Genomic DNA, 20237 nt, shown 5'->3' on the forward strand with positions numbered 1-20237 from the left:
TATGAATTCATTTGGTTGATGTTACGTCAAACATATTTAATAAGGTAGGATATGCCTCCAACCCATTTCCACTTGTTGAATTTAAGACTTCAAGGCATCGGCATAGTTAGGTGTGGGCTTCTAGGGCTGCAGCCCTGAGTGTTTTCAGTCCAGCCCCTAACCTTTTGATGGTCAAATAATTGTGAAATTGCAGCCTGTAAAAAATACCATGCAAACGCCTCGGAACAGGCAGGCAGGCTGTTTGACTCTGCACACAGCGGTTTCTAAAGCCAGCATGGCATGTTGTATCTGTTTTCTTCCTATAAATTTGGCTCTAGCGTGTGAACGGCTTAGGCTCTTAGCTGTTATGACCCCAAAAATGAAAGCTAAGACCCCTAGGAACATACAGTATGTGTGCCTTCTGTTTCCCTCCACAACGTTCACAAGCCGTGCAAAAGTCGTTAGAAGGGACTTTGACAAAACCACAGAATGACTGGAGTAAATTCATGAAATTGTGATAATCGTCCTATAAATTTGGCTCCAGCCTTGGAGCGGATCGGGCTATTAGCAATTATGACCCCATTCCTGAAAGCTAAGACATATCTTGTGTTCTAAGAAAGATGAACTACACAATGATTGCCTGATGATCTTCCTTCTGCTTTCCTGAATATTCCAATACTTGTACGATGCATGTTAATCACTGGAAGGCATACTTCATTCAGACTTAAATTTGGCATTACCTGATTTGACATATCTTTGTGTTCTTTATAAGGCCAGATTCAAAAGCGTCATCATTTTTCCTTCACAGCTTTGTTTCAGGGTCCTAAAATTGAAAAAAAAACATGTGATGGTCCATTCTATCACTATTTGAAAAACAAATATGTGTTAACAGGGCAGTAAATATAGTACAGAAAATGCACATATTAAGAGGGATGGACTGTACTTTCGGCATTGTAAAGGTCTGCCGATCTCTCCTTTGAAAGAAAACCGACATTGGATTATGATGATTTGTCTGACAACAATTGTAAGCGTGCTATTTTATTTTACTGAACTGTACACTCACCATACAGTTTATTAGGTACACCACTCCATTCACGAAACTGGATCGCTTGAGTCGCGTGGCCTGGCTTGCTATATAAATCAGGCAGACAGGTATCCAGTTACTCTTTGATTAAACGCGAGACTGGGCAACATGAGTGACCTAAGCGACTGAGTGTGGTAGGATCGTCAGATCCAGTATCTCAGAAACAGCCACCCTCCTGGGGCTTTTCACGAACGGTAGTGTCTAGGGTTTACCGAGAACGGTGGGACAAACAAAGACATCCAGCCAGCGGCAGTCCTGTGGGAGAAAACAGCTCATTGATGAGAGAGAGGTCGAAGGAGAATGGCAAGAATCATGCAAGCTAACAGGCGGGTCACAGACAGACAAATAACGGCGCCGTGGGTGTGCAGAATGGCATCTTGAAACGCACACAAATCATCAATCCTTGACACGGATGGGCTATTGCAGCACACGACCACTCCAGGGTCCACTCCTATCAACTAAAAACAAGAAGAAGGCGGCTCCAGTGGGAACAATATCACCAACAACTGACAATCGAGGAGTGGAAAAACAGCCTGGTCCAACGAATCAAGGTTCCAGTTGCATCATTCTGATGGCAGAGTAAAGGATTTGGAGTAAACAGCATGAGTTCATGGACCCATCCTGCCTGGTGTCAAAGGTACAGGCTTGTGGTGGTGGCGTACTGCTGTCCAATCTGCAGCAACTGTGTGATGCCATTGCGTCAGCAAGGACCAATATCCCTGTGGAACGTTTCCGACTTGTAGAATCAATGCCCCTGAGAATTCAAGCTGTTCTGGGGACAAAGGGGGTCCGACCCAGTACTAGATGGGTGTACCTAATAAACTGGCCAGTGATTGTATATGAGAGAGAAAGCGAGCTTGGGTAAGAGTGTGATACTTGAAGCAGTTTGGCTCATTGGACATGTCAGAAGCCCCGTTTATACCTGGTTCTAACATGTGTCCGTTGTCCTAATCTTGTCCCATTCTGATTGTGCTCAATTTTTTGGACATGTGTAGATGATTAAAAGACACATTGTGATTTGATTGTGATCAGACCTTCCTGACCACCTCCGGACGTAGTCAGTCACACATTGTTCCTGGATCTGCATAGTGAATCCATTTAAATCACAATTATCCTGTCCTCTACAATCATTGACAGGTTACGCCATTGACTTATGGCATCAATATGTGTCTTAAAAAATACATATATGATTAAAATAAATAAATATGATGACTATTGATGACCATTTAGGATGATGAAATTCCTTTTTTTCTGGGTGAGACCCCCAGACCCCCCTGCTAAGGTTCCCCATCTTTGGGCTAAGCCCCCAATTTCCTTAAATCCTAGCAATGCCGTTAACCGAATCAATGGGGTGTTCAGCAGACACACACACTCACCCAAGGGTGCCCCGTCTCTCCGCCTCTCTCCTCTAATGCCTCTAGCTAATCAGCTCTGTTAGCAAACAAGGCAGAGAGAGAATCACCAGCCTCCACGCTCCCTGTCTCACTCCAGGCCAGTGATATTAATGAAGATGAGCTAGTGTAGTGAGGAGGGCAAATAGGAGGACAAATTAGATTAAAACACGACTACATAGCGGAGGGCAGAGGAGCGCCATAGATGAGTGAGCTCACATCACCCACTACTGCAACCCGGTGGAGAAACCATGCAACTGCCTGAGACGAGAAGAGAGCAGAAAGCATACAACACTTATGAAAGTGCCTCTTGCCTTTGTGGCCCAAAAAAAAGATACCACAGTCTGCAGCGAAGGGTAGACTATAAAGTAACTTTGGTCAGATATCTATTCTACAACAAGGTGTATTCTAATCTGTGCAGCTCTAATCGGCTGCGCTCAATCAGTGAGAAAGTCTACTAGTGGAGGCACAACAGGGAGATTTGAGAAAGGAGTAATGGTGACATAACAGTGAGATCTGATCTGAGGACGGCTTTCCCGCGACTGGGGTGTCTCCACTGCACCTCACATAAACAAATCACAAGCATCAGCTCTCTGTCTCTGTCTGTGTCTGTCTGTCTCCAGATAAACGTTCCCCTGCTATCACCTGTCCTGCTGGCTCCATTGTGAGTGTAGTATGTATACATGGCTAGACTGCATGGCACTGAATGTGTGGGCAGTGGTGCCTGCCCTGCTCCACCTAACACAAGCGGAGAGGGGAGACTGGAAAAACACCATCTCACTCAGCAGTTACACACACACACACAGAGTCAGCCAGTCCCTTCCTTGATGTCGTACCACAGTAGTGTACATTATGTGTAGCTGTGTGTGGGCATTATCTTAATGTGTGTGGAGACAATAGGACATAAGAGGAGGGCTGTGTTGAGAGTTGTGTTCAAAATGGAGTGGTGGATGCCTGGCAGTCACAGACTGCACTAGGCTCAGGGGCTCCAGGTACAAACCCCCAGAGAAATAATTTTCTCACGGTCTTAGGTCTTCACTGGAGATAGCAAAGTCTGTGTACAACACTGTCTTCTATGGGCTCTCTTCTGTACTGGCTGATGAGCAGGGTTAGTTGGGATTCGTCACTACCGTAACATCATCTCTAAGGTAGTCTTGTTTTCTTGTTCATGTGATAAAAATATAGCCATTTCTTTTTTTCTATCGCTATTTGATTTGGTTAGAATAAATTCCAAAGAACATTTTTTTAAATGTCAAATTCCTTTTCTGGAGTCTTTCATTTAAATGTTTTTATTTTTTATCTCCCCACCGATTCCATGAATCCCTAAGGAGTCTGGTGCACAACACGCTCCCTATTTCATAAAAACATCAGTTTATGACAAATAAAATAAATGTACAGTTTCAAAGTGCTATTTGATGAGACATTTCTACAGTTCCCTTTGATTCTCATCCACAACCACTCGTGTTCCAAAGGTCATGCTCAGTAAATGAAAAGCTACACAGGAAGTTCATTAAGATTACAGTTCTAAATTCCAAATTCCACCACCAGTGTGTTGTTCTTTCCCCTTAGTAAGTAAATATCAGTGGAGTTCATTAGTGGTCATAACTAAGTGGATTAGAGAGTGTGAAGGAATAAAACACAGGCTCTTGTTAGTTCTGTGTTGGATTAATCAGGGAGAAAATGGCTGTATTATACTGCACATTACATCATGTTTAATTAGCAGGCTAGTTGGAGGGCAATTTGTAATTAGAACATGGCCTCGTCAGGAAAGGTCAAAAGTTGTTGATTGCCATGGCACAGAGTTGGACAGTCTACTATGGAAAAGGTTGTGAATATTGAGCCGTTATTGGCTTTGATACTGAGCCATGTTCTGGGGCACAAACTCTCGATCTCTCTCTACTTTGCACACACATTAGTTCTAAAAGACATTATATGGAGTATACAGTTGCCATAAAATATAATGTTCTTTTCCATGGCCTTTCTAAATAATAGGTTTATTCAAACAAGGGGAAATAGTTACAAATTCTTCCATTATGGCCTGAGGATGTGAACTACATCAAAATGCCAACCTGACAATCTAAAAAGGTGCCCTCTCTCTGTTCTCTGATCCAGAATGCAAAGGGAGAGAAAGTGACTGACTTGACATTAACATGGATGGACATTGTGACAGGGGACAGAGGGATGTGCTTGACATGACACACCCCGAGTCCCTCACACACACAGAGAGAAATATCACAAACACGAGACACAAACTCTCTCTCTCTCTCTCACACACATACACACACACACACTAATTCGCCTCTAGATCTTCCCAATAACAAAGCTGCACTCTAACACAAGCTGATTCTCCAACTCCCTGGGAAGCTAGTCCATTTTTCCTGTTATTACTTACTATATTTTTCATTATTTTCCGGAGACAACAATAACCCTTAAATCAGGTTACGACAATGGAAGGGAGAACAGCAGAGGATCTCTGACTTTATTAACCTGTCTCTTTCCATGAGGGAAGCAGGGACACAGAACCAACCAGCAGAGACACACACTGCTCAGAAACCCTCAGAAGGGGAGGGGGGGACAATAATGATTGTCTCAGAACAGGAGGAAGGAATGAGGAAGGGACTAAGGAAGACTGGAGGAAGGGAAATGAAAGGGAAATGAAATAAAAGGACTTATGTGATGGGACAAGTGCAGGCGCTTCAAAGCCGTGAGATTGTCATCACTGCTTTGCAAATATACCAGTGATCCTGAGGGACCCATCCAAGCAAATGCACCATTTACAAGAGGAAGTGTGTGTGCCTTTGTAAATGTGCATGTGTGTGTGAGAAGCTCTGATCGTGACACTACAGATGGTAGACTAACTCAAGCGTAGTTCTGCACAATCTGAAAACCTCAATTCGGTTTCCAAGCATTGTGCAGTCAGTCACTAGACTGTACTTTCTCCCATTACTGTTAAATATTCATAACAGTTAACCCAGTAGGCTACGTACAGTACATCAGCAACACAGAGACGTTAACAGATGGAGATGGGGAAAGAGCAGCTGAACACTAAAGTGCTTCAAGTATCTTCTGCCAGTGTCTGCATGACAAAGACTATGTCCCAAATTGCACCCTTTTCCCTATATAGTGGGCTACTTCTGTCCAGGGCCCATAGGGCTCTGGTCGAGAGAAGTGTGCCGTGTAGCGAATAAGATGCCATTTGGGACAGTGTACATCTAAAACATTCTGATTGGCGAGATTGTGTGTGTGTGTGTTTTTGGGGTGGGGGGTGAAGAAAAAATCAAGATATGAAGACAAAAAAAATGTAAGATTGATAGCCACTCGCAAAACCTAGTAAGCTTACAACATAAACCAAAGACAAGACAAATGGGTCTCTGTGAAAACTCGGAATCAATATCAAACACTACGGTCTTTGAAATTAAATCAACAGCAGTCTGAAAAACAAAAACTCACAGACTGACCAAGCAATAATCTCAGGCTATATTAATTACGAATTATTTATTTTTATATATATATATATATATATATATATATATATATATATATATATATATATATATATATATATATAAATAATATATATATATATATATAAATAATTCGTCGAGCCTATCAGATATAAATATAGCCTTAGAGACGAGGTCGGCCGAGGACAACCAAGGTCTTGTATTGGAACTGGACACCACCTCTGGCAGGGTTATATAGAGGGAGACCGGGGATCCTCATGTCAATACAGCTATGACCTTGTCATCACATTCTACTCATGCAGCCAGGCCTAAATATATATATTTTTAAAACACGTACTGAACGGAGAAGCTTGTGTAAAGGTTTAAAGCACCTAACGTTTGATATAGCATCTCTAGATATCAAACAAGCAAACTTGGCATGCATTTTACAATATTTTCTTTGATGTTTTTCAATTGCCAACGTTGAAGTAAATTGATTTAATGGTGGCCTACAAGACAGAATGTACTCTCTTCACTAGCAGGGCAAGAGCACAGTAGACTACAGCCTCTGTAGCTCTGAACAGAAATACATTTTTAATTTCATCCACGTCTGACTGAAAGAAAATGTGTACTGTGCGCCCTCGTGTGGCCACTAAATACTTGCACATTCTGAGATTCTGTTTACTGTTGCTAGGCAACGAGAGAACTCAAGAAGACTTGTTGCGATTGAATATTAGTTTGTATTTCGAAGGCTGGCTTGCTACGAAGTTGCACACTACGTGGTATCTCCCGTGTTCTCTCTGGATTGCGTCCGAATTTACACGAACCAGGATGGCAGCGGCTAAGCAACCAAAAGAAAAGCACCCTGTGGATATTGTTCATCAGAACGCAATTCACGTCGAGACCATAAAGAAGGAGAATAGGAGCCAACGATTGTACACGAAATTTAGCATAAACCCGTACAAAAGACGTAAGCACATTCGACCGCCGTAGAAAGGTTTGTGTATTAATGTGAACGATGAGGAATTTCATGATGAACAACTACTATAATTGATTTTGTCCAATCTCTTCTACTGTGTCATAAACTGGTCACAAACTAGTATCACAGGAATGAAACCACTTCGAAAGCTTTAGCTATATACAAACTCAAAGTACTGGACAAAATAATAAATAAAACACCTAGCTATCACCACACTCCAATTATGAAATACAACCTCCTGAGTTGACAGCCTGTTATGCTTTGCCGACACCTCTCTGCTGTTTAAGATCACTCAGTTAGTAACATACTGCAAGGACAATACCAGGACGACAAGAGCTTCAACCAGAGGAGTCTGCTCAACTCAGTTTAGGGCCACCAAATTTGTCCCGAAAGCTTTTTCAGTCAGAGCGTCTGGATTATGGAACACCCTGCCAACCAGTGAGAGAGTATTTTTGCTAGCTTCAAGGTAGACCTGAAAAAGTGTCTAGTGTAAAACCAGTCATGTGAAGACTAAGGCATTATGTTACTTAAAATGTCAGATACTGTAGGACCAAAGGAATTTAAACTCTGAAATGGTATCATTATTTGTATATTTTTGCCTGTTTTGATTTGTTTTACATATAGAGATATCTTAAGCGTTATATTGTAATGATGTATTGAAGTATATAGTTTTCTGTCCGGAACTACATATATCAGCTATCTAGCTAATTCTCTGACAAATAAACCAATAGTCATCTTTTATTTCTCAGTTCATGTTTTGACTGACAAGCCTATGGCCAGCCCCACCCACGACAACATAGAGGAGGATCGTAAGTATAATGGCTAGCTTTTAAATATTATCAGAGATGTTGGCCAGTCTCTTAGATTATGTCCCCCCCCAGCTGCTTTCCTGAAGATCATCCACAGGGCTTGTTTGGAACCAACCAAGAAATACACTCACCCCCAAACAGAGAGCCAAGAGATAGGCTGGACATCCAGACCTCTGGTAAGAACTCCCACTGAGTGATTATGAGAATACGTTTCAAAGTTGTGTCCCCTTCTTTAGTGTCCTTAGCCTGCTCTGGCATTCCTACAATCAAATTTTTCCTAAAATAGCTTTTTTTTTTTGCCCTGTCAAGATTGTTTCAGATCGCAGTGATAGGAGACTGAACTGGCCACGGCAGAACTCTGAGATCACCAAGTACATGGATGCAGCATGGCGTCTGAAAGAACAGACACAGAACCTGGGCTAGATCTCCAGCCTACTACAAGCCTCAATTTGGATAAACGACTGGATCATTGGCCTCTCTGCTGGATATCGATTGAGAAATATTAAATGGAAACATGGCTATGAAGAATATTGCTTTACTGTCCCAAGGAAACAACTCGTTGCAGACAGACCTACTGTATAATGCCAAACACCATAACGTCTTTCAGAAAATAAATATTTAACTAGTACAAATCATTTGTCAAAAAGAAACAGGAGCAGGTATAGCCTGGTCCCAGGTCTGTTTGTGCCCTTGCCATCTCCATTGTGGTCATTATTGTCAAGCCAAACATGACACCGCATGACAATAAGTTTGTATCATACCACAGAAAGGCACTCAAATCAAATTTGATTTGTCACATGCACTGAATACAACAGGTGTAGGTAGACCTTACCATGAAATGCTTACTTACAAGCCCTTTACCAACAATGCAGTTCAAGAAAGCTTTAAGAAAATCTTTACTAAATAAACTAAAGTAAAAAAAATCTTTACAAAAATCAAGAAACTTACATAATGGCAAGGCTATATACAGGGGGTATGCATCGTTAATAGACAGTGAGTAGCAACAGTGTAAAAACAAATATAAATAGGGGTAGTATTTGATTTTTTGTTCAGCAATCGTATGGCTTAGGGGTAGAAGCTGTTAAGGAACCTTTTGGTCCTAGACTTGGCGCTCTGTTACCGCTTGCCATGCAGTAGTCTATGACTGGAGTCTGACAATTTTTGGGGATTTCCTCTGACACCGCCTAGTATATAGGTCCTGGATGTCAGGAAGCTTGGGCCCAGTGATGTTCTGGGCCTTACGGTCAGATGCCGAGCATTTGCCATACCAGGCGATGATGCAACCGGTCAGGATGCTCTCTCTGTAGCCGTAAAACTTCTTGAGGATCTGGGGACCCATGCCAAATCTTTTCAGTCTCCTGAGGGGGAAACGTTGCCGTGCCCTCTTCACAACTGTCTTAGTGTGTTTGGACCATGATAGTTTGTTTGTGATATGGACACCAAAAAACTTGAACTCTCCACCTGCTCCACTTCAGCCCTGTCGACGTTAATGAGGCCCTGTTCGGACCTCCTTTTCCTATTGTCCATGATCATCTCCTTGGTCTTACTGCCAGTGAGGGAGGGACTGTTGTCCTGGCACCACACTGCCAGATCTCTGACCTGTTGGTGATCAGGCCTACCATTGTTGTGTCGTCAGCAAACTTAATGATGGTGTTGGAGTCGTGCTTGGCCTCACAGTCGTGGGTGAACAGAGACTACAGAAGGGGCCCCAGTGTTCAGGATCAGCGTGGGGACGATCCGTCAGGAAGTCCAGGATCTAGTTGCAGAGGGAGGTGTTTAGTCCCAGGGACCTTAGTTTAGTGATGAGCTTTGTGGGTACTATGGTATTGAACACTGAGCTGTAGTCAATGAACAGCATTCTCACGTAGATGTTCCTTTTGTCCAGGTGGGAAAGGGCAGTGCGGAGTGCGATTGAGATTACATCATCTGTGGATCTGTTGTGGCGGTATGTGAATTGGGTCTAAGGTTTTCGGCATGATGGTGTTGATGTGAGCCATGACCAGCCTTTCAAAGCACTTCATGGCTACCGACGTGAGTGCTACGGGGCGGTAATCATTCAGGCAGGTTATCTTCACTTTCTGGGGCACAGGGAATATGGTGGTCTGTGTGAAACATGTAGGTATTACAGACACCGTCAGGGGAGGTTGAAAATGGCAGAGAAGACACTTGCCTGCCAGTTGGTCAGTGCATCCTTTGAGTACATATCCTGGTAATCTGTCTGGCTCCGTGACTTTGTGAATGCCGACCTGTTTATAAGGATCGGACCCTTTTTTTCCAATTTTCACCTAAAAAATGACAACACACACCGATCCCATAGAGGTTGAATGTCTTCCTCACATTGGCTACGGAGAGCGTGATCAGTCATTCGGAACAGCTGGTGCTCTCATGCATGCTTCAGTGTTGCTTGCCTCGAAGTGAGCATAAAAAGGCATTTAGCTCATCTGGAAGGCTCACTGGGCAGCTCGTGGCTGAGTTTCCCTTTATAGTCCGTATCCGACCACATCCGTATCCGACCACATCCGACGAGCATCTGACCCGGTGTCGTAGGATTCAATCTTAGTCCTGTATTGACACTTGCCTGTTTGAGGGCACAGTGGGATTTATTCTAAGCGTCCAGATTAGTGTCCCCTTCCTTGAAAGCGGCAGCTCTAGCCTTTAGCTCGGTGCGGATGTTGCTTCTAATCCATGGCTTCTAGTCAGGATATATACATACGGTCACGGTGGGGACGACATCGTCGCTGCACTTATTGATGAAGCCAGTGACTGAGGTGGTATACTCCTCAGGCTAAACCAGGGGTTATTCTTGTGCCAAAAAAAAAATAAAGTTTAGATTTAACATTTACCCAGATATATAGAAAGTAACACATTGGCCCATCACATATTAATACTATTGATAGATGTTAAAGGCCAAACATGACAGCTGTTCAGTATTACAAAATGTCATGTCACTAGGGGTAGTGAATCAGTGTCAATTCGCAGACTTGAAAAATTGCAGATTTGGCTAAAAATCTATAAGTATTAACAAAAACTAAATGACAGCATATATTTATTGAAGTGGCTTGATCATTTTAATCAACATCAGAAAATAGCATCACAAACTTACAACAATGTATAAAGATTTATTTTAAAACATTTTTTTTTTTACAGGCGGTAATAAAAGAAACAAAATGTAAATGTCTTTTGATGTCCAAATTCATGTTTGGGGTTTTAAACCACCCCTCTGCAGAGGGAGTGTAGCAGGGCAGCTATTGAATTTGGCGTATATGGTACGGTTCCGCTCAGTCAGGTTGTGCACAAGGTGACATTCCAAAGCTCACATGCAGCCAAGTCTGCATCTAGCCTCAGCGATATTCTAGGAAAGATCATTCTGAGGGCAGGATGCAAGTGGACATCTTGGGTTATAGTGACACAAATTCCTTCATATCAGTCCACTGCCCCAAGGGCTCAATAACAGTTGGTGTGTGTGATTAAGTATAGAAAGAGAGCACTTCTCTTTAATATATGCGCTGGGATGCAATGTGTGTAACCCAAGACTGATGACGAGGTGCAAACCTGGCCGATGTCATAGACCGAGGGACCAATCAAACTGCAGGACCTTCAGCACTCAACTCCTTAGGAGCGACCCTTCATCTTCTTGCGTGCATTCTTGCCCGGTCGTTTCTGAAGAATCACAAAACATATTAGAAAAGGAGCAAAATTACAAAATAACTACAATTTCAAATAACATAACAGGGAAAAATGTAATTAAACAATCAATTATTTTTTACTTTATTTCAAAATGTGATCAATGACGTCTGTCAGTCACTTACAGTCCCTCCTTTGGAGGGGCCCCTTCCTCCTTTTCCTCCAGGTCCCGCTTTGCCTCCTTTCCCTCCCTTTCCTCCTTTCCCATGAGCCACCTTGGCACGAAACCCTGACACATCATTGTGACTGTCCTTGGTGTTCCACTTGGTTCCACTCTTCTTTCCGCCAAAGCCAAACCTCTGGTCCTTATACTTCCTCTTAGCATTGGGGCTGTCAAGTCAGAGGTTTGAGTCAAGGTACAGTACACACAAATGTGTTGTAAAAAGCACTGAATACAAATGAGTATAGGTAGGTAGTTGAGAATAAGCATTGGTGCACGACATTCACATCTGTGTGTGGCGTCTCACCCTTTTTTGTTCATGGCTTTTTTATCAGGTGTTTGGCCTCCTGCTGTTTTCCCCGATCCTCCTTTAGCTGGAGCTCCTCCTTTAGCCGTCTTCTGATCTCCTTCCAGGAAGTCCAGTTTGTCAGTCATGCCTACGAGAGAGGGGGGTGTTTAAACGTCATGAATCACATTGGGCAGTTTTAGCAGATGCTGTCAACCAGAGCCACTTACCAACAACAAGTGTGAACAAGTTGGGTCGTAGGCCACAACACGTAGAACTGAGGACCTACCTTTTTGATACTTCTTCACAGCATACATCATGGCCTTCTTCTCCTTCTGTCTCTTCTGAATAACCTCCACTTGCACCTACAGGACAGATTTCATATGACCCACTTGTACCAAGATGACATAATAAAAAGTTACATGCCAGTGAGACCACCACTGCTGTCCTTTAAGGAAAAAGAGATGGGAGGAGAGGATACAGACCTTCTTGCCATACTTCCTCTGTTCTCTTAGTTTCTTGGCCTTTTCTGACTTCTCCATCATTGTCTGCTTCATGATGAGTTTCTTCCTGATCTGTGGGAAAAGACAACGGATCGCATTATTCATGACCACACCAGTGTTTCAGTGCCAGTAAAATGTCAGAATTTGCTGGACAAATGTGAGATTCAACAGCCATACCAATAAAAACCCATTTGAATGCCTCCACGTGTAAGGTAATGTTTTATTAGGAGTGCCCGCTGGTGATTTATTGACACAACACCACTATGGAAGCGATTGCACTAATAATGCAAGAATGATAGCCCACCAAGGGTACGTTAGCGCCTTGCATTAAGCACGTCTCCATCTGTCCATTTGGCTAGTCAATATCCGCTGTTTCAGTGTCAATTTATTTTTTCAACTTGTGCCTTTATCCTTGTGATAGTAGCTAGTTAGCTTGATTTGCATTTCTTACATTTTTTCTTCTTCTTTTAAACGGCCAACTACTCGACCAGACATTAGATTAGTGGAAGAGGAGGAAATCAAAATGACTTCATCATAATACTCCTTCTTGGTGGACTTGTATGACACGTCTCACCTGTATGCATACAGTTATGTCAGTAATAGTCTCACTGGTGCAGGAAACTTTGTGGGCCAATACCATGATACAATGCTGCTAGTTGGCAAGCGAGAGCTCAAGACAGACTGGCAGATTAGAGATTATGCGATAAGACAACCTGAACCAACCTCCATGCATAGCCAATGTGATTTAAAGAGGATATTGATTTTTGTCAGGATACTTTGTCAAATAATGTTTTTAAGCATTAAAATTATTATATATCTGCCATAAACAGGCAATTACGGAAAAGTAAAACAACTCTTTTTATAACAGTTTTGGTGTCAGAGATCTACCCATACCTGATGCAATTAAGTCACATAGACATGGCAAGATATCTCTGGGTCTAAGGCTAAGTCAGGGCATCCTACCTTCTGCATTTGCTGGTCCGACTTGGCCATCTCTGCAAAGTAGTCCTCAGGTCTCTTGGTGGCTATCTTAAGCTTCAGGAGCCGGGGCATCGCCTCCAGAACAGCAGCTTGGGCTTGGCGGTAGCTGGAGGACATCACCATAAGAGAGGATGTGTTACAATTACCATAGCTTAAAGAGCATAATATTACACCAAAGTCTCTCTTCAGTATGATATGAATGGATTTTTTTATTTATTTAACTTGGCAAGTCAGTTAAGAACATATTCTTAATTACAATGACTGCCTACACTCGCCAAACCCTAACCAGGACGACGCTGGGCCAATTGTGCACCGCCCTATGGGACTCCCGATCACGGCTGGTTGTGATACAGCCCGGGATCGTACCAGGGTCTGTAGTGACGGCTCTAGCACTGTGATGCTGCATCACTCGGGAGCCCCACACCCATGTATTCAACACCCATGTATTCAACACCCATGCATCGGCGCAATACACTCACAAGAACATCTCTCTCTGGAAGTCGTCATCCGGGTTGAGGTCTCCGCTAGCCTTGTTGTCAAGTCTGCCCTCGGACTTGGCAACGATGTCATCAGCTGGGAGATTGACCATGTCCAGCCTCTCTACCCAGGGTAGTGTGTTCTTACGGAAGTCGGCGAGGCACTGTTTCAAACCCTCCTGTACACAACCATGAAGAAAATAAGTATTAGAAAAGCCACCTGTGATTCACATACTAGACAGGGCAACACCAATTTGGTGACTTCTGGTAGATTAACAAAAATCGCAGCACGTTTTTGGACTCATTCAGCAGTTTTACCTTATTATGTACAATACCATTGGAAACGAATGTTGAAAGTTATTTATATTCCTAAAACTTACAACAATACTAATCACATTTTTTTTTAAAGACAGTGCTGCATTTTGATTATAGTGGGTCGCCAACGCAGTAAGTGTAACACTTTTGTTAATCACTAGGGTTTCTGTTAGCCAGTAATAGCCGGCTTTTGGCAACAACAACAAAAAAGCCCCTAAACAAAAAAAAACTGTTGCAGGTCAATTGTCAGGGAGAAAAAATCATCCCATTGCAAAATAAAGCTTTTTGGCCTATTCATTGATGGAAATACCAGTCGATTAGGAGTGTAACGGCACATACAGTGGGGCAAAAAACTATTTAGTCAAGCACCAATTGCGCAAGTTCTCCCACTTAAAAAGATGAGAGGCCTGTAATTTTCATAGGTACACTGCAACTATGACACTCAAAATGAGAAAATAATCCAGAAAAATCACATTGTAGAATTTATGAATTTATGGTGGAAAATAAATATTTGGTCACCTACAAACAAGCAAGATTTCTGGCTCTCACAGACCTGTAACTTCTTCTTTAAGAGGCTCCTCTGTCCTCCACTCATTACCTATATTAATGGCACCTGTTTGAACTTGTTATCAGTATAAAAGACACCTGTCCACAACCTCAGTCACACTCCAAACTCCACTATGGCCAAGACCAAAGAGCTGTCAAAGGACACCAGAAACAAAATTGTAGACCTGCACCAGGCTGGGAAGACTGAATCTGCAATAGGTAAGCCGCTTGGTTTGAAGAAATCAACTGGGAGCAATTATTAGGAAATGGAAGACATACAAGACCACTGATAATCTCCCTCGATCTGGGGCTCCACGCAAGATCTCACCCCGTGGGGTCAAAATGATCACAAGAACGGTGAGCATAAATCCCGGAACCACACAGGGGGGACCTAGTGAATGACCTGCAGAGAGCTGGGACCAAAGTAACAAAGCCTGCCATCCGTAACACACTACGCCGCCAGGGACTCAAATCCTGCAGTGCCAGACGTGTCACCCCGCTTAAGCCAGTACATGTCCAGGCCCGTCTGAAGTTTGCTAGAGAGCATTTGGATGATCCAGAAGAAGATTGGGAGAATGTCATATGGTCAGATGAAACCAAAATAGAACTTTTTGGTAAAAACTCAACTCGTCGTGTTTGGAGGACAAAGAATGCTGAGTTGCAGCCAAAGAACACCATATCTACTGTGAAGCATGGGGGTGGAAACATCATGCTTTGGGGCTGTTTTTCTGCAAAGGGACCAGGACGACTGATCCGTGTAAAGGAAAGAATGAATGGGGCCATGTATCGTGAGATTTTGAGTGAAAACCTCTTCCATCAGCAAGGGCATTGAAGATGACACGTGGCTGGGTCTTTCAGCATGACAATGATCCCAAACACATCGCCCGGGCAACGAAGGAGTGGCTTCGTAAGAAGCATTTCAAGGTCCTGGAGTGGCCTAGCCAGTCTCCAGATCTCAACCCCATAGAAAATCTAACAAACTTCAGACGGGACTGGACATGTACTGGCTTAAGCAGGGGGACACGTCTGGCACTGCAGGATTTGTGTCCCTGGCGGCGTAGTGTGTTACTGATGGTAGGCTTTGTTACTTTGGTCCCAGCTCTCTGCAGGTCATTCACTAGGTCCCCCTGTGTGGTTCCAGGATTTTTGCTCACCGTTCTTGTGATCATTTTGACCCCACGGGGTGAGATCTTGCGTGGAGCCCCAGATCGAGGGAGAATATCAGTGGTCTTGTATGTCTTCCATTTCCTAATAATTGCTCCCACAGTTGATTTCTTCAAACCAAGCGGCTTACCTATTGCAGATTCAGTCTTCCCAGCCTGGTGCAGGTCTACAATTTTGTTTCTGGTGTCCTTTGACAGCTCTTTGGTCTTGGCCATAGTGGAGGTTGGAGTGTGACTGTTTGAGGTTGTGGACAGGTGTCTTTTATACTGATAACAAGTTCAAACAGGTGCCATTAATACAGGTAACGAGTGGAGGACAGAAGAGCCTCTTAAAGAAGAAGTTACAGGTCTGTGAGAGCCAGAAATCTTGCTTGTTTGTTGGTGACCAAATACTTATTTTCCACCATAATTTGCCAATAAATTCATAAAAAATCTTACAATGTGATTATCTGGATTTTTTTTCTCATTTTGTCTGTCATAGTTGCAGTGTACCTATGATGACTATTACAGGCCTCATCTTTTTAAGAGGGAGAAGTTGCACAATTGGTGGCTGACTAAATACTTTTTTACCCAACTGTATATATAAGAACAAATACTTATTTACAATGACGGCCTACCCCGGCCAAACCCTAATGACGCTGGGCCAATTGTGCACCGCCCTATGGGACTCTCAATCACGTCCGGTTGTGATACCGCCTGGAATCGAACCAGGGTCTGTAGTGATGCCTCTAGCACTGAGATGCAGTGCCTTAGACAGCTGTACCACTTGGGAGCCCCAAAACTAACCATAATCTCTATGGGGGTGCCACAGGGTTCAATTCTCGGGACGACTCTTTTCTCTGTATATATCAATGATGTCGCTCTTGCTGCGGGTGATTCTTTGATTTACCTCTACACAGACGACACCATTCTGTATACATCTGGCCCTTCTTTGGACACTGTTATCAAACCTCCAAACGAGCTTCAATGCCATACAACTCTCCTTCCGTGGCCTCCAACTGCTCTTAAATGCTAGTAAAACAAAATGCATGCTCTTCAACCGATTGCTGCCCGCACCCACCCGCCTAGCATCACTACTCTGGACGGTTCTGACTTAGAATATGTGGACAACTATAAATACCTAACTCTCCTTCCAGACTCACATTAAACCTGTTTGGGATAGGGGGAATTTTCACATTTGGATGAAAAGCGTGCCCAGAGTAAACTGCATGCTACTCAGTCCCAGTTGCTAATATATGCATATTATTAGTAGATTTGGACAGAAAACACTCTGAAGTTTCTAAAACGGTTTGAATGATGTGAGTAAAACAGAACTCATATGTCAGGCGAAAACCAGAGAAAAATCCAACCAGGAAGTGGGAAATCTGAGGTTTGTAGTTTTTCAAAGCTTGGCCTATCGAAAACAGTGTCTATGGGGTCAAATTGCACTTCCTAAGGCTTCCACTAGATGTCAAACGTCTTTAGAAACTTGTTTGAGGCTGCTACTGTAAAGGAGGGGCTCATAAGGGCTCATTGAGTCAGTGGTCTGGCAGATTGCCACATACTCGTTATGCTTGTTCACGTGAGGGGTAGCCCTCGTTCCATTGCTTTTCTACAGACAAAGGAATTCTCCAGTTGGAACATTATTGAAAATGTATGTTAAAAACATCCTAAAGATTGATTCTATACATCGTTTGACATGTTTCTACGGACTCAAACTGAACTTTTGGACTTTGTCTGGACCTAGTGCTCACGTCTCATGAAGATGGATTATTGGGCTGAACGCGCTAACAACAAGGAGGAATTTGGATATAAATGATGAATTTTATTGAACAAATCAAGCATTTATTGTGGAACTGGGATTCCTGGGAGTGCATCATGATGAATATCAAAGGTAAGTGAATATTTATAATGCTATTTCTGACTAATGTTGACTCCAACATGGCGGATATTTCTTTGGCTGATTTGGTCTCTGAGCGCCGTACTCAGATTATTGCATGGTGTGGTTTTTCCGTAAAGTTTTTAAAAAATCTGACAGTGGTTGCATTAAGGAGAAGTCTATCTTTAATTCTGTGAATAACAGTTGTATCTTTTATTAATGTTTTATGAGCATTTCTGGAAATTGATGTGGCTCGCTGCAAAATCACAGGATGTTTTGGAAGCAAAACATTACTGAATGTAACGTGCCAATGTAAACTGAGATTTTTGGATATAAATATGCACTTTATCGAACAAAACGTGCATGTATTGTGTAACATTATGTCCTATGAGTGTCATCTGATGAAGATCATCAAAGGTTAGTGATTAATTTTATCTATATTTCTGCTTTTTGTGAGTCCTATCTTTGGCTGGAAAAATGGCTGTGTGTGCTTTTGTGACTTGGCTCTGACCTAACATAATCATATGTTGTGCTTTCGCTGTAAAGCCTTTTTGAAATCGGACACGATGGGTAGATTAACAAGAAGTTTCTTTCATTTGGTGTATTGCACTTGTTAAGCATCTCCAATCCCAAATTAAATCTAGAATAGTCTTCCTATTTCCCAACAAAGCCTCCTTCACCTATGCTGCCAAACATACCCTTGTAAAACTGCCTATCCTACCGATCCTTGACTTTGGCAATGTCATTTACAAAATAGCCTCCAACACTCCACTCAGAAAACTGGGTGAAGTGTATCACAGTGCCATCCGTTTTGTCACCAAAGCCCCATATACTACCCACCACTGCGACCTGTATGCTCTCGTTGGCTGGCCCTCGCTACATATCCGTCGCCAAACCCACTGGCTCCAGGTCATCTATAAGTCTTTGCTAGGTAAAGCTCCGCCTTATCTCAGCTCATAGCAAAACACACCCGTAGCACACGCTCCAGCAGGTATATCTCACTGGTAATCTCCAAAGCCTAATTTGGCCACCTTTCCTTACAGTTCTCTGCTGCCAATGACGAACGAATTGCAAAAAATAAATAAACACACACACACACACACACACACACACACACACACATATATATATATATATTAAATCACTGAAGTTGGGGACTTGTATCTCCCTCACTAACTTTAAGCGTCAGCTATCAGAGCAACTTACTGATCGCTGCAGCTGTACACAGCCATCATCCAACCAACTACCTACCTCATCCCCATATTTGTTCTTGTTTTTCTGCTCTTTTGCACACCAGTATTTCTACTTGCACATCCTCATCTGCACATATATCACTTGTGTAAATTGCTAAATTGTGATTACTTCACCACTATTGGCCTATTTATTGCCTTACCTTCTTACTTAATTTCCTCACACTGTATACACGTTTTTCTATTGTGTTATTGACTGTATACTTGTTTATCCCATGTGAAACTCCGTTGTTGTTTTTGTCGCACTGTTTTGCTTTATCTTGGCCAGGTCGCAATTGTAAATGAGAACTTGTTCTCAACTGGCCTACCTGGTTAAAATAATGGTGAAATAAAAAAAATAGAATACAAACAGTGACAACGGTTGGCTGTTATCAAAGTGATACATTTGACAGTCAAATTTGTGTATCGGTGTGTAGCAAATTTTATGGAGAGACCTACCCGAATTATTCGCGCCATTTGAGAAAGAAAATTATAGCTGCATTCTAAGTCCCGCAACCCCAAGAGTGTATGACACAAATCAAAGACATTTATCCGTTTAAGCAATTGATAGTGTAATGTTGACAATAAACCTCTATAATAACAGTATGTAATTCCCCCCCATCAGCGTGTGTAATGTAGTAACTAACACACTGTCCACCTCATGGAGTAACGTAATATAAATGAGAGAGTAAAACAATTCAATAACTTAATTTAGGATGATAGTAAAAATTAAGCAAACTCAGACTTTTCCAATAATCATATATCTCACTAGTTTAAACATTTAGAGAGAGAAAAAAATGATCCTGAAAAGTTTAACCAGGCTTAACGATTATAGCCTACATAGGACGTAAGTCTTTGGAAACAATGGTGGGTTGCGCATGTCAACACTCACCACATTGTTGACAATCTTCTTCGGTTCTTGTGTTGTAAAGTTCAATCCAGGCTTTAACAAACCCTTTGCAAATGCATCTTGAAGCTAATGAAAAAGAAGCACAGCAAATGAAAGCTTTTTATAACCTAGCTAAAGTAAAGTTAGCAAAGACATCGCTAACTAACGTTAACTACTATTTAACTTCGCTAATGTTAGCTAGCTACCAAGCACCACGCTATAGAATATCCAGTTACCTCTCCGTCAGATAATTCGCTGTCATCCTCCTCAGACGTCTCACCTAATTGCTCGTCATCTTCGTTAATATCCATGGTATTGTTAACGAGAATCATTGGATACAAACAGTTATTTGATGTAAAAGCGGTGCTCACATGGAGCGGTTCACGTGGGAAGGAAGTGGCGGCTTTAACAGTCCTGCGAAAATATCTTCCGGGGAAACACTCACCCCGAATAGATCAAAGG

The 20237-nt window shown here is 42.5% G+C and overlaps 2 protein-coding genes across 2 annotated transcripts; one reads left to right on the top strand and one right to left on the bottom strand.

Moving 5' to 3' along the window:
- Positions 1 to 6603: 6603 nt before the first annotated feature.
- LOC121846486 (protein FAM183A-like) lies at positions 6604 to 8513 on the top strand. Its single transcript, XM_042321509.1, has 4 exons — positions 6604 to 6867; positions 7626 to 7685; positions 7758 to 7861; positions 7995 to 8513. Exons 1-4 carry the CDS (start codon positions 6729 to 6731, stop codon positions 8106 to 8108), a joined length of 417 nt encoding a protein of 138 aa, XP_042177443.1. The 5' UTR covers positions 6604 to 6728; the 3' UTR covers positions 8109 to 8513.
- A 2275-nt stretch (positions 8514 to 10788) lies between these two features.
- ebna1bp2 (EBNA1 binding protein 2) lies at positions 10789 to 20209 on the bottom strand. Its single transcript, XM_024421235.2, has 9 exons — positions 20012 to 20209; positions 19779 to 19862; positions 13779 to 13954; positions 13282 to 13405; positions 12301 to 12390; positions 12105 to 12180; positions 11837 to 11966; positions 11495 to 11699; positions 10789 to 11345 (listed from the first exon to the last, which is right to left on the bottom strand). The coding sequence occupies exons 1-9, from the start codon at positions 20105 to 20107 to the stop codon at positions 11298 to 11300; spliced, it is 1029 nt and encodes a 342-aa protein (XP_024277003.1). The 5' UTR covers positions 20108 to 20209; the 3' UTR covers positions 10789 to 11297.
- Positions 20210 to 20237: the final 28 nt, after the last annotated feature.

This window comes from Oncorhynchus tshawytscha, linkage group LG01, assembly GCF_018296145.1.
Source record: "Oncorhynchus tshawytscha isolate Ot180627B linkage group LG01, Otsh_v2.0, whole genome shotgun sequence".
Lineage (NCBI taxonomy): Eukaryota > Metazoa > Chordata > Actinopteri > Salmoniformes > Salmonidae > Oncorhynchus > Oncorhynchus tshawytscha.